This window comes from Salmo salar, chromosome ssa19 (genome assembly GCF_905237065.1).
Source record: "Salmo salar chromosome ssa19, Ssal_v3.1, whole genome shotgun sequence".
Lineage (NCBI taxonomy): Eukaryota > Metazoa > Chordata > Actinopteri > Salmoniformes > Salmonidae > Salmo > Salmo salar.
In genome coordinates, this window is record NC_059460.1 from 54,639,118 (window position 1) to 54,656,770 (window position 17,653).

The 17,653-nt window shown below is 43.7% G+C and overlaps 1 protein-coding gene across 1 annotated transcript in view; it reads right to left on the reverse strand.

The window, feature by feature from the left end:
• Positions 1–17,653, reverse strand: part of LOC106579312 (src kinase-associated phosphoprotein 1) — a 35,677-nt gene that overhangs the window by 1,000 nt on the left and 17,024 nt on the right. Inside the window, exons 5-12 of the mRNA XM_014159125.2 lie at positions 16,179–16,259; positions 16,011–16,094; positions 15,761–15,885; positions 15,598–15,661; positions 14,594–14,788; positions 13,957–14,010; positions 13,495–13,604; positions 21–124 (exon numbers count right to left, since the gene is read on the reverse strand). Of these exons, the coding sequence (XP_014014600.2) occupies positions 32–124; positions 13,495–13,604; positions 13,957–14,010; positions 14,594–14,788; positions 15,598–15,661; positions 15,761–15,885; positions 16,011–16,094; positions 16,179–16,259 (806 nt within the window). The 3' untranslated portion in view covers positions 21–31. The remainder of the gene's footprint in view (positions 1–20; positions 125–13,494; positions 13,605–13,956; positions 14,011–14,593; positions 14,789–15,597; positions 15,662–15,760; positions 15,886–16,010; positions 16,095–16,178; positions 16,260–17,653) is intronic.

Consider the following 17,653-nt stretch of genomic DNA (forward strand, 5'->3'; position numbering starts at 1 on the left):
ATATGAGAGTGCTCCACTACCTCTTGGGAGCTCAGAGGATGTAGGCAGGGTGGACGAAGTCTTTAGGGACAATACCGACGGTACCGTTTAGCTCTCCGACCCACCAGCCATTGATGTTATACTCCTGGAACAGAGCGACACAAGCAGGGTGAGGAGGAGGAACAAGCACAACGATGCACAGAAGACCATGGGAGAATCTCAATTGCATTCTCCTCGCGTCCTCTCCCCTTTCCTCACCGCCTCCTCAAAATCCACTGGAGGGGAAAGCCAGGAGGTCCTTTCCCTCTGAACTTCTCCTCCAGTGGGTTTTGAGGAGGGAACGTGAGGAGTATGCAAATGCAATTCTCCCTGTGTCATCATAGGTTAATAACAGAATTGAGCATTGCCTCAAAATGGCTCTAGATACCTAGTGTTGTCATTATTGGGGTACAGCATCTGAAACCCCAAGGCTAGCTTATATCGATCAATCCATTTGTATGGGGTTTACATTTATAATGCATGTTTGTCAAATCTTTGCCCCCTCTCCTGGCTGTCACTCTGGGCACTGCTGTGATAGATCCCACATCCTCTAATACAGAGAGCTCTGACACCTGACTACAGAGCCAGAGGAATGAGAAACAAACCCACTCCTAATGTCCGGTGGCTGGACAGAGATGATGTATAGACCAGTTAGAGCTCACTGAGCAGAGTGATGGCCCAGGCTGACGTTCTTAGAGCAAGTGAATTTAGCTATGATAAGCAGGTTATCCATCCAGATGTGGCGAACAGAGAGAACATTTTCATACTGTCTGCTCGCCCACACAGAGCCCTGATTCAATGGAATGACAGGGTAATTGAAGGTGGAGTACTCCACTCACAATGGCTAATTCATGTGCTTGCTGATTTTAAGACAACTGAAGCAAGTATACACATTTTCTTCTGGAAAGGTACATGTTCTATTACCTGTGTCCATTTCTAAAACATGGCCCTAATATCTGAAGTCATAAAAACATGTTTTATTGTGGAAATCTAGCTTGAATAGTAATCTATAAAAGCAGAGAAACAGACAGATTGGGGCAGCAGAGAGTAGGAACGAAACAGTTTCCCTCCCACGGGGCTGTCGCAAATCCATTCCTCCAACCACAGTGACAGAAAGTTGTATTTATCTCCCTGGCCCATCTGTGCAGCCAGACAGTCCAACATCCTCCCTGAGAAAGCTCTTTTTGATTATCAGCGCCGCCATTTTAATACAACAGCTACATCGCCACAGTGTTCCAATGGCAGCGTAGGTCTGTCAAGCGTGCCAACTCCATCTTCTTCGTTGCTTACTACGGGTTCATCCAGAGTACGCCTGCTGGAAGGGGAGGTCTCGTATAGAAAGAAGCACAGGGAGTAAATGTATTCTTATGACAATGCCCTAACTTCAATCTCTCCTACCTCCTACAGATTCCCCTCCTTTAATTTGGTGTAATGCGTATCTGAATTTTGGATAGAATGATCTTTAATTCTCAGGAGAAAATACAGTGGGGTTATGGATAACACATTTCTGTGGGCACCAAGGTGCCATGCCATTTCCATACCAAGACATTGTTCTTCAATTTTAAAATAATCAAGTGGCCCTTCATGACAGTCTGGGATGTTTTCTGTGCAGTGGTGGACTTACCATTAGGCAGAAGAGGAATTTCCTTCAGGCCTCACATCAGCAGGGGCCTCATGAACTGGACATAATAAAACTCCAAAATACTAGTAACAAAATATATATTTTTATCTCATAACAGCTGCCTATGAGATATGTTGAAGTAAGTTACATTAAGATCAGAGGAGGCTGGTGGGAGGAGCTACAGGAGGACAGATGGAATCAATGGAATGGTAGCAAACACATCAAACACATGGAAACAACATGTTTGACTCCGTTCCATTGGTTCCATTCCAGCCATTACAATGAGCTGTCCTCCTATAGCTCCTCCCACCAGCCTCCTCTGGTTAAGCTAGATGAAACAGGACTCACTCTCACAGCTGGCAGTTGATTAAATAAAGCCTTACTACAGCCTATACCTCAGTCATGAGCAAAATAATACAATTGATTTAGGCTACAATCATTATTATTATCACATGAATTATTGCATGCTAAATGTTTCTGATCGGTGATAGATGAGCAAACAAATAAATTAACTACCACCTCCACTTATTTGCCCAGCCAGAGAGCAATTAACAAAATATACAGACGGAGATTCAGTGAAACAAAATCACATTGATTATCAGAAAAATCGGGATAGGCCAGGCTACAACGAGTGAATAGCAAAATCCACTTGTTAAACTACACAACATGCTAGCAGAATGTTCTGATCATTATATATATCAGAATGAAGACAACACTTCTACATAGCTAAATTTCCCAGCGTAATTGTAGGCTTACCAAATATGCAAACGGGAATTCGGGGAGAACAAAAATCTGACACTAATTGATTTATGAAGACGAGTCCCCCACGCTTGTCTCAAAGCAGGCGATGGCGCTTTGCCAATCAAAACAGTGCTGACATTTTCATCTGGTTGACCACACACGGGTATTACCTTAATTTTAGTATAACGATTGGATATGACTTTGGGAGTTTCAGTAGGCCCATAAGCAACAATTTGATACATGCCTTCAATTGCATTAGCCTACTTTATTTCAATTATTCTAATATTGAGTTTGCCAATATTCCAATATTGAGTTTGCTTTTCTAAGACAAGAGCTGTTTCCTTTTCTCCTCACACCGCTGCCGCCCGCCTCTGTGGCACTGTTCTCAACACCACTTTAAATCAATAGCCCTATTTTTCTAGAAATCTGTCTTTTTTCCCGGTTCGGGCTTACATTTCTGTGATGTTGGATCGGGCACAGACTCTGCCTGGGGCCTCTAAATCACTCTGTCTGCCAGTGTTTGAGTGCCCTGAATGTGTATCATATCAGCTACTGTGTGTTGGGAGGAGGTGAGTGAGGACAAAACAGCGCCATATTGCGGCGGTGCGTTGACTCGTTGACCTCGCTGTGACTCCTTCACTGAGAGGGAGTAAATGACCGTGGGCAGAGCCAGCTAAGAGAGGGAGGGAGGGAGCGAGTTGCCATGACAACACCTGCAGCACACCAGCACCATCGTTTATTTACCACTCAAGGGTCTGGCTAATGGTGGCAGGAGGACAGATTGACTGCTAACGATGCCTGAAGAGGGAGAAGGTTGGTTTGACTGTCTCTCATGCAGGAGAAGGAGCACTTTGTATGCCTGCCAGGTCACCGTGACAGCTACATGACCCTATTCCCTGACTTCTCCCCGAGCTCTGCGTTCACTCCTTTTGTAGAGCATCAGGTTCTGCTCACGTTCCATAGTCATATTCTGTCTTTTTACTATTTCTCTTGATGTACACGCAGACACGGACGCGCAAGCAAACACACAGACACTCTTACACACGTACAGTACATACGCACTCACAGACACACACGTACGCAGGAGGATTGCTAATAAGACTGACACATGAGGCATCTTTCCTGCGCTACCAGCTGACTGAAGCAGGCCTCGGGCGTGATGGAGCACAGGAAGTCTCTCATTGCCCTGCCGCTGAACCCGCCGCCTGGGTGTTACAATCTCTCCCTCCTCACCGCCACCCTCCATCTCCCTCCCTTCTTTCTCTCTCTAGCTACCTCTACCTCTCTCCGTTTCGCTCTCATCCACAAGGAAAGTCATGAGGCACACACTGCAGCGCTGCGTCTCTCTCCACTAGTCACCCTAACAAAGAAACAGACACATCTTACAAACCGCAGCCCCTGATCGATCCAACACCATATCTAGTCGAAGCATTTTGCTCACACAGGTGGACTGGACTGCCTTAGGTGTTCTGGAAATATTTTTGTACACACACGTATCCGACCATTGTGGGGGGAAAAGTATACTTATTTTGACAGATATGAATATTCAAAATAAATTCTAGCAATGCCTGTAGAGATTTGGACACATTGTTTTTTAGGGTTGGTGATTTCTTTGTAAAAATCTTCAACATGTTTTGATCCCAGTACTAAACAGGCAATCTTGTAATTTAATCAATGAGATGGATTCAAAGTCGAGAGATGACTGCGCATCAGAGCCGTCTAAAATATGAAAGAACAAATACAAAATAAATGAAAAGAAACAAGCCGCTTCTCTTCTAAGGCCGTTTTGGGATTACAGGATGACTCTTTAACTTAATAGCAATTTAAAGTGGATTTGTGTATGCCACTGAGTGTCTGTAATGATAGCTGTTTACGCCGCCCCTCATTTATAATAATTAGGCAGAATGGATAGGGGTTGCTCAGGCACAGTTCTGGGCTATTGGCTGGGCCTGAATAATGACCTTACTGTAGTTGACCGGTAGATGACCGCTGCCTCCGACATGACCCCAAACCCCAGACTCTGCTCTCTCTCCCCCTGCTACTTTGGGTGGTAAATAAGATGTCTTTCCCTGTCTATAGCCACAAAAGCAGCGAGGGACTTTAAAGGGATGTGTGACAGAGAAAATTATATAGGGGGGGGGTCACACAAAGGGATAAAAGGTTCTTCCTTTGTCTCTTTCTTGCTTGACTTTTCCCATCTGATTGTTTTTCCTCCCTCCCTTTTCTTCCACCATATTCACATGGTGGGACCTACGGGCAATGGGCCAACTGGGGTTGCCATGGGTTTGAGGCAGTTGAGGATATGAGAATATGGCCCTATGGAAATAAGATACTCCCATATTTCCTACACTAATAAAATACAATTTAATACAAAACGAATACAACTTAGGTAGGCTACAATTCCATGTATATAGCCTCGCTATTGTTATTTACTGCTGCTTTTAATTATTTGTTACTTTTATTTCTTGTTTTTTTAGGTATTTTTCTTAAAACTGCAATGTTGCTTGTAAGTAAGCATTTCACTGTAAGGTCTACACCTGTTGTATTCGGCGCATGTGACAAATACAATTTGATTTGATGAATTTTCTCTAAATTTACAACAAGATAGATGTAATGAGAATAATCAAATCAGTTAGTTCTGCTTTAATTGCATTAATAAGGGCTTTTAATTAATTTAATCAATTCTAAATTGTGTTTGTGTTTTTTCCTCTAGCTGCAAACTTCAACATAATTGATAGCCATTTACTTAGGGTAAAGTTCATGTTGATTTAAGAGTGGGACATAGCCTACTAGCGTAAATCAGTCTCAGAGTGCGTGTGTTGTCAACTGTGAAACATTCTCAGTATTATCAGTTGGTCACAAGTCAGCCACTAGATGTCACCAGTGTCCATGTTCTTGATGGCGCTAACGGGCCATTGAAGACTGGAGGAGGCCGGCATGGAACAGTCGTCTCTCTCTCTCTTGCTCTCTCGCTCTCTAATTTCAATTCATGGGCTTTATTGGCATAGGGAACATATGTTAACATTGCCAAAGCAAGTGAAATAGATAATAAACAATTAACTGTAAACATTACACTTACAAAAGTTCAAAAAATAATAAAGGCATTCCAAATGTCATATTATGTATATATACAGTGTTGTAATGATGTGCAAATAGTTAAAGTACAAAAGGGAAAATAAATAAACATAAATATAGGTTGTATTTACAATGGTGTTTGTTCTTCACTGGTTGCCCTTTTCTTGTGGCAACAGGTCACAAATCTTGCTGCTGTGATGGCACTCTATGGTATTTCACCCAATAGATATGGGAGTTTATCAAAATTGGATTTGTTTTAGAATTCTTTGTGGGTCTGTGTAATTTGAGGGAAATATGTGTCTCTAATATGGTCACACATTTGGCAGGAGGTTAGGAAGTGTGCACATAGCCTGTCTTCTCTTGAGAGCCAGGTCTGCCTTTGGTGGCCTTTCTCAATAGCAAGGCTATGCTCACTGAGTCTGTACATAGTCAAAGATTTCCTTCATTTTGGGTCAGTCACAGTGGTCAGGTATTCTGCCACTGTGTACTCTCTGTTTAGGGCCAAATAGCATTCTAGTTTGCTCTATTTTTTGTAAATTCTTTCCAATGTGTCAAGTAATTATCTTTTTGTTTTCTCATGATTTGGTTGGGTCTAATTGTGTTGCTTTCCTGGGGCTCTGTGGGGTCTGTTTGTGAACAGAGCCCCAGGACCAGCTTGCTTAGGGGCTCTTCTCCAGGTTAATTTCTCTGTAGGTGATGGCTTTGTTATGGAAGGTTTGGGAATCACTTCCTTTTAGGTGGTTGTAGAATTGAACGGCTCTTTTCTGGATTTTGATCATTAGCGGGTATCGGCCTAATTGTGCTCTGCATGCATTATTTGGTGTTTTACATTGTACACTGAGGATATTTTTGCAGAATTCTGCATGCAGAGTCTCAATTTGGTGTTTGCCCCATTTTGTGAATTCTTGGTTGGTGAGCGGACCCCAGACAACACAACCAGAAAGGGCAATGGGTTCTATAACTGATTCAAGTATTTTTAGCCAGATCCTAATTGGTATGTTGAATTTTATGTTCCTTTTGAAGGGGTAGAAGGCCCTTCTTGCCTTGTCTCTCAGATCGTTCACAGCTTTGTGGAAGTTACCTGTGGTGCTGATGTTTAGGCCAAGGTATTTATAGTTTTTTGTGTGCTCTAGGGCAATGGTGTCTAGATGGAATTTGTATTTGTGGTCCTGGCAACTGGACCTTTTTTGGAACACCATTATTTTAGTCTTACTGAGATTTACTGTCAGGGCCCAGGTCTGACAGAATGAGTGCAGAATATCTAGGTGCTGCTATAGGCCCTCCTTGGTTGGCGACAAGGAGGGCCTCTCTCCCTCCCTCCCGCCCCCTAGCTCTCTCTCTCTCTCCTTGTGAGGTGCACGTCCCGGGTGGACAGAGCAGAGTGGGGAAGAGAGATCAGAGAGAGGGGTGGAGAGAGAGAGAGAGAGAGAGAGAGGGGTGGAGAGAGAGAGAGAGAGAGAGAGAGAGAGAGAGCGAGAGCAGAGAGAGAGCAGAGAGATGGCAGTGATTGCTGGAGTTTAAAGGAGCCTGGATGGGTTTACATCGTAAATCTCTCCCCACTCCAACCCTGCCGTTCTACAAGAGTGCCTCTGGGAATACCGGAATGTGGCAGCTGACCTGTGGAGCTGTGTCTTTTGATTCCAGCTAGCTACATAAATTATAGTCCTGGAATGCAGGACAACCCAACGGATTAGTGAGAAACATGCTTAGGAGTCAATATAAGCAATACGGATGTTAGGAGAGCAAAGGTTTACTAATTGCAGACATTTTGTCAGCAAATTCATGATATATTGTACATGTACAATAAACAGGCCCAACCTGTCAGTTCTGCATAATGAGAACTCAAAACAGTTAGCATTTTAGTATGAATAAGTAGGCTCTATCCAGTAGTTAGTATAGTATATCCAAAAATGATATAAAAATGGTAGAGCGTAAAATAGTATGGATCTTTATTAGGAGAATCTATAACAGAAAAAAATCCCACGCTCTAAAATGTCATTGCAAAGCCAAAAGCTATAGAAGACAGTGCAAGCTCTCAGCAATAAAAGGCCAGTGCAAAGACATAAGATAGTTGCTATGTGTTTCTTTGTGGACGGGAGACTGGGTACCAAGTTCATCATCCGTGAAACCAGCGGCAGACTCTGCCAGATTAATCTAGTAAAACGAATGGAATGAATACGAGTTGTGGCTTTACTCATATATTTACGTTCCCACTGACACACACACACACACACACACACACACACACACACACACACACACACACACACACACACACACACACACACACACACACACACACACACACACACACACACACACACACACACACACACACACACAATCCCCTCTCATATAGACACAGTACAAACCCCCCCAGCAAAAAAAACCTGCAAAAATGCACCTCTTTACAGTAAGTTCTCGCTAGATCAATAATGATTGATGGGGGCTCTTTGTATAATCGTCATGTTCTACTCAGTTCATAGCCGTACGACACAGTGCCTGTGGCTAGCCCCTAGCCTGGTCGGCACTCCGGTAGTCAATCAAATCGCAGCTTAAAAATAACAGTTTGTTAGCACCATTGATTTAGCACTTAGAGCGTGTCCTTTCTACCTTGTAATTATGGTCAGTGTTGACATAGAGCACATACACCCAGCCTCCCCCCAGCACCCTAAGCCTCTGTTCAGGAGAATTTATGGGTCTTAGTTTTATATGGCCATTTTATGTCTGTGTTCCCCAGTTAGAGCGAGGCTTGAGCTGCAGCCAAAGGCCTGTATTTCATTCGTTGAGGTCAGGGTTCCAAGGAAACCCCTGTTGAACTAAATAGTCTGCTCCACTGTTGAACCAGAGGGAACAGGGATTCCCCTCCCTTAAGGCTCATTAAAACACACGATTGCCATGTAGTGTCCTAATCATGTCATTAATGTCATTCATGAGGGAAATATGATACAAGGTTATGACTCTGAATGGGGCACGGGTGGACTCATGTCACACTAAACCAAAACCTTCCATTCAGAAACAGACAGGAAGGAATCGCCTCTAAATGAATTACAATGAGGCCCTCACTTTTAATCCATTAAGGGACTGTTAGAATGCTCTGTTAGAATGCTCTGTTAGAATGCTCTGTTGGAATGCTCTGTTGGAATGCTCTGTTGGAATGCTCTGTTAGAATGCTCTGTTGGAATGCTCTGTTAGAATGCTCTGTTAGAATGCTCTGTTAGAATGCTCTGTTAGAATGCTCTGTTAGAATGCTCTGTTAGAATGCTCTGTTAGAATGCTCTGTTAGAATGCTCTGTTAGAATGCTCTGTTAGAATGCTCTGTTAGAATGCTCTGTTGCAATGCTCTGTTGGAATGCTCTGTTAGAATGCTCTGTTAGAATGCTCTGTTAGAATGCTCTGTTAGAATGCTCTGTTAGAATGCTCTGTTAGAATGCTCTGTTAGAATGCTCTGTTAGAATGCTCTGTTAGAATGCTCTGTTAGAATGCTCTGTTAGAATGCTCTGTTGCAATGCTCTGTAGACCATCATGTTATTATGAAAACTAAGGGGAAAAGCTTGACAAAACAAGAGTAATCTGTGTCACTATAGCTGTGTACCAGACAGTACAGCTACAACCAACCAAGAGTTGGTCTGTTACAGTGAAAGGTAGGCAACCCAACACCTATACCAAATGGTAATACTGTAGCACTCTGGTAACGTCCTGATACACCTCCAATAAATTCAGAGCAGGTGGCATTATTCTTCTTCTATGAAAAATGTAATGGGTTGTTTTGACATTCCCCTATAAACTAGTACCCTTAGGGCTCTATTTTCGGCTGGTGTTAAACCACGCTCGTTGGCAATTTCAACCTGCTATTTTACAACCCTTGCACCAGGATTGGTAGTTTACCTGTCATATATCAGCTCGCTTGTGCTGAGGTGGGAGGGGTGGCAATATCTGAGGTGTGTGCTTAAAAAGCGCCAAAGTGTCAATTTCAGGAAGTGTTGGTGGGGATATTTAAGACCAAACAAAGGCTTGTCTTAGAGGTAACATGTTGGTTATGGTAAGGATTTTGTCCAGCAGAAGTGCTACCTATCTACCCGTGACGCACAGTGCCCATATGCTCATGGAACAAGAGAGGAGATGTGCTTTTTGTGCCAGTAACCCTCGTATATATAAAACATATATACATTTTTTCCCCATTTCGCATCATTTGTTGAAAAATCAAGCATAGTCTCCCCTCAATGAAGGGTGTTTTTTTTGTTCTGCCCAATGCATTCAGCAAGTAGTCCTACTAGTAGCCAAGCCTATCAATAAAGGCTTTGACTCCTGAGACTGCTTTGAAATAAATCACCAAAGCTTTTTTAAAGGCCCAATGCAGACATATTCATATCAATATCAAATCCTTTTTGGGTAATAATTTTCCATAGAAATTGACAAAAATAGCTTTTTAGCAAAAAACGACACTATAATATATATATGCAAAATGATGTGGACCCCCTTCAAATTAGTGTATAACATCGAGCATACAGCCATGCATTCTCCAGAGACAAACATTGGCAGTAGAATGGCCTTACTGAAGAGCTCAGTGACATTCAACGTGGCACCGTCATAGGATGCCACCTTTCCAACAAGTCAGCTCGTCAAATTTCTGCCCTGCTACAGCCGCCCAGGTCAACTGTAAGTGCTGTTATTGAGAAACAACAGCTCAGCCGCAAAGTGGTAGGCCACACAAGCTCACAGAACGGGACCGCCGAGTGCTGAGGCGCTTAAAAATCGTCTATCCTCTGTTGCAACACTCACTAGCAACATCAGCAACGTTCGCCGGGAGCTTCATGAAATGGGTTTCCATAGCTGAGCAGCCGCACACAAGCTTAAGACCACCATGCGCAATGCCAAGCGTCGGCTGGAGTGGTGTAAAGCTCGCCGCCATTGGAATCTGGAGCAGTGGAAACGCGTTCTATGGAGTGATGAATCACTCGTCACCATCTGGCAGTCCAACGGACAAATCTGGGTTTTGCCTGATGCCAGGAGAACGCTACCTGCCCCAATGCATAGTGCCAACTGTAAAGTTTGGTGGAGGAGAAATAATGGTCTGGGGCTGTTTTTCATGGTCCGGGCTATGGCCCCTTAGTTCCAGTGAAGGGAAATCTTAGCGCTACAGCATACAATTACATTTTAGATGATTCTGTGCTTCCAACTTTGTGGCAACAGTTTGGGGAAGGCCCTCTCCTGTTTCAGCATGACAATGCCCCCATGCACAAAGCGAGGTCCATACAGAAATGGTTTGTCGAGATCAGTGTGGGAGAACTTGACTGGCCTGCACAGAGCCCTGATCTCAACCCTATCGAACACCTTCGAGATGAATTGGAACACCGACTGCGAGCCAGGCCTAAATGCCCAACATCAGTGCCTGACCTCAATGATTATTTTGTGGTTGAATGGAAGCAAGTCCCTGCAGCAATGTTCCAACATCTAGTGGAAAACCTTCCCAGAAGAGTGGGGGCTGTTATAACAGCAAAGGGGGACCAACTCCATATTAATACTCATGATTTTGGAATGAGATGTTCAACGAGCAGGTGTCCACATACTTTTGGTCATGTAGTGTATTTCTCAAGGAAGAATTTTGCTAGGACTGTCTGGGAGTGGTCTGAGTGGGGAGGGAAAACTTCAAACTAGCTCTTATTGGCAGAAAGGTTTGGAACTCTCTTTGTTATTGGTCTATTAACCAATTCACAGCCTGGCGATGTCACCAGGCAAGCTGAAACCTCAGCCCATGCAACTCACGCTGATTAGACGTTCCTGTATAGGTTGTATTTTCAACCAGCAACTATCAGGAAATAACACTGATCCATTTTTTTCTCTCACACTTTTACAGTGTTAGTTTCATCACCCGTTGTACAATAGCATACAAAACAAAGTAAAAATATCATTTTGACTGCACTGGGCCTTTAAAAGATTAAGTTTGGGAGCAGAAAAACAGTGAGCTGACACCCCCTTTTTTTTGTAGCCTATTGTACATTATTTTAGCCATTGTTTCATTGCTCTTGTTCAAATATCCATCCCCATTTCTATAGAGCACCTCTCATCTGGTTACCAAAGACGGCTGCTCCAAACATATTTAAATGATGCAGTCATATAATGCCATATCAACCGTTGGCCTAGGCTATATCTTGCTAGAACGTGCCTCACACATGCAGTACCATTTACAAGAGCCTAGTATTTTTGATTTGAGGAGAAGTGCGATGCGTAAAGACGTGGGCTTATACTCGTTGAAGCCAATTACAACGCTGACTGCCAACACGCCAAACATTTTGAGCAAAAACGGGATGTTTTTTTAAACTTTTGCTATTAGTTGTTACTGTAGCCTATGCTATTTAATAAACTGTAGTATCAATCCACCGTGTACTGGGATTAGAATATTCTGGGCCCCCAGCCGAATTGGAGTTGATGACAACGCAAAGACCGTCAATAACCGACAGAACTTGAGATGGCAGCATGCAGTATTAAGTCATGCAGTATTAAGTCATGCAGTATTAAGTCATGCAGTATTAAGTCATACAGTATTAAGTCATGCAGTATTAAGTCATGCAGTATTAAGTCATGCAGTATTAAGTCATGCAGTATTAAGTCATTTAAGTCATGCAGTATTAAGTCATGCAGTATTAAGTCATGCAGTATTAAGTCATGCAGTATTAAGTCATTTAAGTCATGCAGTATTAAGTCATGCAGTATTAAGTCATGCAGTATTAAGTCATGACACGCGTTGATTGGCCAGTGCGTGGCCAAGCCCTCCTCACACCTAAAATGTATTTATTCATCAAAACCCAGCCCTTTCGCGGCACCGCCAGCTATGAATATAGCAACAAATATTTCGGACACACCCCGTGTCCTAGACCATTGCGTTAGGCTCGTTAAAGAAACGTCTTTATCTGACACTGCAGAGGAGACCACCTTGTTCAGCTAAGAGTTTATTAACTATTCCACTGGAAGACTGGAAATGATCCTTAACTCTTTCTACAACATGTCAAATAGTACCGCTTATGCATACTGTAAAAAACAGGATATATGATGACACACAAATCCAAGCCTTCCAATACTGCTTCAATCTGCAAACAAGGTCCTGAAAAGCTTTGAGGGCGGCAATGCCCAAATTGCAACAGATTGATTTCCAGTAGAGAGGCTGTAACACATAGATACACTGCATGTTTCTACACAATGGCCATAAAACACAGGGAAATAGATTGAAGGAAAAGAGCTGAGATGCAGGATGCTTCACCTGCAGTTTGTGTTCAACACAGCAGGGGTTTTGCATGGCTGCTCTCTCAATTAACCCTCATGATACAGATACAGACTCAGTAATGAACCCCAATCCCATTATAGAAGATCTGATGGGCATTTCTCCCCCAGTGGCTCAAGGATAGACAATGGAGGGGTTGGAATAGAATACAATTGATTAGAATAGAATAAAACAGAACTGTTTAGAATAGAATAGAATCTACACGTAACTACCAAAATAAAGGAAACACCATAAATTGTCTTAATAAGGCGTGAGGCCACCACGAGCCAGAACAGCATCAATTCACCTTGGAATGGATTCTACAAGTTTCTGGAAGTATATTGGGGCGATGCAACACCATTCTTGCACAAGAGATTCCATAATTTGGTGTTTTGTGGATGGTGGCAGAAAACTGTCTCTGCAAACGCTTCAAAATCTCCCATAAGTGTTCAATTAAATAAGTTTTTATGCTCATCAAAACAATCAGTGACCGCTCGTGCCCTTTCGATGGGGGTATTGTTATCCTATGGGAGCATGGCCATAGTAGGCAAAATAATGGCCAAAATAATGGCCAGCCCAGCATTTTTATACATGACCGTAAGCATGGTGGGATTCCAGTTGCTTAATTAACTCAGAAACCACACCTGTGTGGAAGCATCTGCTTTCAATATACTTTCTATCCCTTGTTTACTCAAGTGTTTCCGTTATTTTTGCAATTACCTGTATATAGCATGTTGATGAAGTGCATGAAGGAACTGTGACTGGCGTTGTTGATGCTGACCTTACTGACGATGTAGATGAGGTCACCTCTTTGGAAGGCCAGCTCGTCAGGCTCGTCTGCCTCACAGTCCCACAAGCCCTGGTAGTAATTGGCATAGTCTATGGACCACCCTGAGCAAAAACACACAATGCTGTTACCTAAAATATTACACTTGAATCGAGAGTCTAAATATCAAAACACTTTGAATAACTTGAATAGTGAGTACTACCCCTATCAAAACTCTATTTATCTGAAAGACACACCTACACACCTCCTCTCTAGAACAGCAGCTTGCTGATATCATATGTCCTTCCTACCCTCATCTATCTTGTATTAACATAAACAGCTGGCAAATTCTGACAAAGATGACTTTGCGAAAGAGGAGAAGTTGATACAGATCATTGAAGGGTCATCCAAAATGTTGTTTGTTTTTAACTTTTTCCTATTTTGCTGGTCAGTGAATGCTGTGAGTGGGATTCAGACCTGGTTTCATGCTCTTCTCACTGATCTCCTCAGTGGATCCTGGAATGTCATCCTCTGGAAAACAGAATGAAAACTGAGGTGAGACATTTAAAAAAGAACTTTCCTGAAACAAAATCATGCACTTTCTGTGTTGTGGAGATGTAGGGTACAGCCTGTCTTCCCACCACCTCCCTTGGCCCTCCAGTGCCTTTTAAGAAAATCTGAGAGCAACCAAAGAAGGGGAGAGAGATTTATTAGTGATAGGGTGAGAAAGTGAAAAAAAGAGACTGCCATTCGATACACCATCTGTGGTCAGGGTCAACTCTGTACCCATCCCAGATGGCTTTCTATGGTGAAAAGGCATATTTCTCTCCAACCAATGATTTCGGCAAAGGGGAAACAGAACCTTTATGTATCTCAAATGGAGGTATGGATGATGACACGGAGAAGTCACCCCCTTTGGTCGTTCTCAGGACCCATTTAGCCACCCACCTGCCTGTGGGACAGTCCTGTATTTCCTCTATAACTACAGCCACACCTCTGACGCTCTTATTAGGATAACATGATTTATAATGTGTAATTAGTCTTTGAGTTACAGTGATAGTGATACACCTCCAAGGGGTTATGAGAGCGTGTGTCTGTGTGTCTGTTCTCATACCTGGGAGCACCTCGTAGATATCATCCTCTTCCTCTTCCCCCCCCTGGCTGGACCTCCCTTCCTCCTGGCTACTGAGAGAGGCTTTGACCTGCTGGGGCAGGACTGGGAAGGGGGCGGGCCAAGGGGGATGCCTGGCCACCCCCTCAATGTCATCATAGGTCTCATCCTCAAAGGGGATAAAGCTGGAACTCAAATCTGCATAGAACACAGGCACGGCATAAATAATGAGCAGTATCTCTGTATAGAGCACAGTAAGAGTCACATCCCCTTGAGTTCCCATAGGACCCAGAGTAGTAGATGGCATCTGACATTCCCTGTTGACTGTATTTTCAAAAGATCTGTGAAATATCTAGTCATTCTGATGGACATTCGTGGACACCTTTGATGACCAGCCGGGGGGAAAAGGAAGTGAACAATCTCAAATTCACCCAGCATAAACCAACAGCAAACAGGGAGAAAAACCTTTGCCTCCAACTCCCTGTATATCTGGGTCTTGTATAGTAGTAAAAGTGGACAAGACAAATGATGTGGTGTCTGTTACTTCCCGCAAGTCAGCCCATTTCAGAGCAGCCGGTGCAGCCGGTGCAGCCTGCCTCTCTCAGACGGAGCAGCGCTGTGATTGCTGGCGACTGGGCACTGCAACACAGGGTATCGGCTCCTCTGTGATACGCCATTGGCCAGGCAAAAATCAATGCCGCTAGAGGATAGCCAGAACGTCTACCAATAAATTTCCCGTAAGGAGGAAATCGGTCGGGGGGTGGGCCTGCATGACATGAATGCCTTGTGACGTGGTGGATGAGGAGGTTCGGAAGGCGTCTGATTGGTCAGTTTGGGGATGGATATATTTGGGAATGGATATAAATGGTTTATTTCCTGCCCTTTCAGGCCAAAAAGTCAGTGAGGCAATACCAATCTAACAGAGGACAAGAAAACATACATAATCATCACTATATCCTTTTCTATTACTGTGTCTTTGAAATAGCTTTGGAAATATGTTGACATACCTTTCAGGACAAAGTTGATCTGGTCCACCCATTCCCTGGCTTCTCGCAGACTGCTAGCAGTGAACTGGGGAGGATCATACAATATGATCATTAGGTAAGACTGGTATGCTATGAAACATCACTGGGAGGAGTCCCTTGTATTGCTTTTGTACTGTACACCCACCTGGAAGGAGTGTCGGCCAGGGGCACTCAGCTCAAAGCAGCCATTTTTCTTGGAGTCTTTACGTAGGTTGGCCACCATCTCTGCACTGTAACCCTTGATATAGAAGGAGCCCTTCTGCTGCTTGTCTGAAGGAAAAACAGTGTTAACTCAATCTCCTCACCCAAATGTTCACATGTATGAGTTCCAGGCATAAATAACTGTACATGGATAAATTGTATGTCTTAGTGTGACATGAGGGTTTCAAACCGACCTTTGTCACTCCCAAAGTAGTAGAATATTGTGTTTTTGAGGACACACCATCGCTTTTGCCATTCTAAGCTGAAGAAGCTGTGGTCTACATGGAAAACGGAATGAAAACAAGCCTTTGAATTAGCACTCAACGTGACATATTTGCATCATATTTGACTCCATAATCTACCTTGTCGTTTCTTCTCCAGGTAGCCTTGTTTCAAGATGTTGCTGAGATCCTGGGCTGCCACCATTTGGATCTCCTCAAAGTCTGTGGAAGATCACGAAGTAGGATGTAAACAAAATCATCAAATCAAATGTTATTGGTCACATACACCTGGTTAGTAGATGTTATTGCGAGTGTAGCGAAATGCTTGTGCTTCTAGTTCCGAAAGTACAGTAATATCGAACAAGTAATCTAACAATTCCCCAACAACTACCTAATACACACAAATCTAAAGGGGTGAATGAGAATATGTACATGTAAGTATATGGATGAGCAATAGCCGAGCGGCATAGGCAAGGTGCAATAGATGGTATAAAATACAGTATATACATGTGATATGAGTAATGTAAGATATGTAGGCATTATTTAGAGTGCATTGTATAAAGTGACTAGTGATCCATTTATTAAAGTGGCCAGTGATTGGGTCTCAATGTAGGCAGCAGCCTCTCTGAGTTAGTGAATGCTGTTTAGCAGTCTGATTGCCTTGAGATAGAAGTTGTTTTTCAGTCTCTCGTTACCAGCTTTGATGCACCTGTACTGAGCTCGTCTTCTGGATGATAGCGTGGTGAACAGGCAGTGGCTCGGGTGGTTGATGTCCTTGATGATCATTTTGGCCTTCCTGTGACATCGGGTGCTGTAGGTGTCATGGAGGGCAGGTAGTTTGCCCCCGGTGAAGTGTTGTGCAGACCGCACCACCCTCTGGAGAGCCTTGTGGTTGAGGGCGGTGCAGTTGCCGTACCAGGTTGTGATACAGCCCGATTGTGCATCTGTAAAGGTTTGTCAGGGTTTTGGGTGACAAGCCAAATTTCTTCAGCCTCCTGAGGTTGAAGAGGCGCTGTTGCGCCTTCTTCACCACACTGTCTGTGTGGGTGGACCATTTCAGTTTGTCTGTGATGTGTACGCCGAGGAACTTAAAACTTTCCACCTTCTCCACTGCTGTCCCTTCGGTGTGGATAGGGGGGTTCTCCCTCTGCTGTTTTCTGAAGTCCACGATCATCTCCTTTGTTTTGTTGACGTTGAGTGAGAGGTTGTTTTCCTGACACCACACTCCGAGTGCCCTCACCTCCTCCCTGTAGGCTGTCTCGTCATTGTTGGTAACCAAGCCCACTGCTGTTGTGTTGTCTGCAAACTTGATGATTGAGTTGGAGGTGTGCATGGCCACGCAGTCGTGGGTGAACACGAGGGGGCTGAGCATGCACTTTTGTGGGGCCCCAGTGTTGAGGGTCAGCGAAGTAGAGACATTGTATTATACCTTCACCACCTGGGTGCGGCCCGTCACAAAGTCCAGGACCCAATTGCACAGGGCGGGGTTGAGACCCAGGGCCTCCAACTTGATGATGAGCTTGGAGGGTACTATGGTGTTGAATGCTGAGCTGTAGTCAATGAACAGCATTCTTACATAGGTGTTCCTTTTGTCCAGATGGAATAGGGCAGTGTGC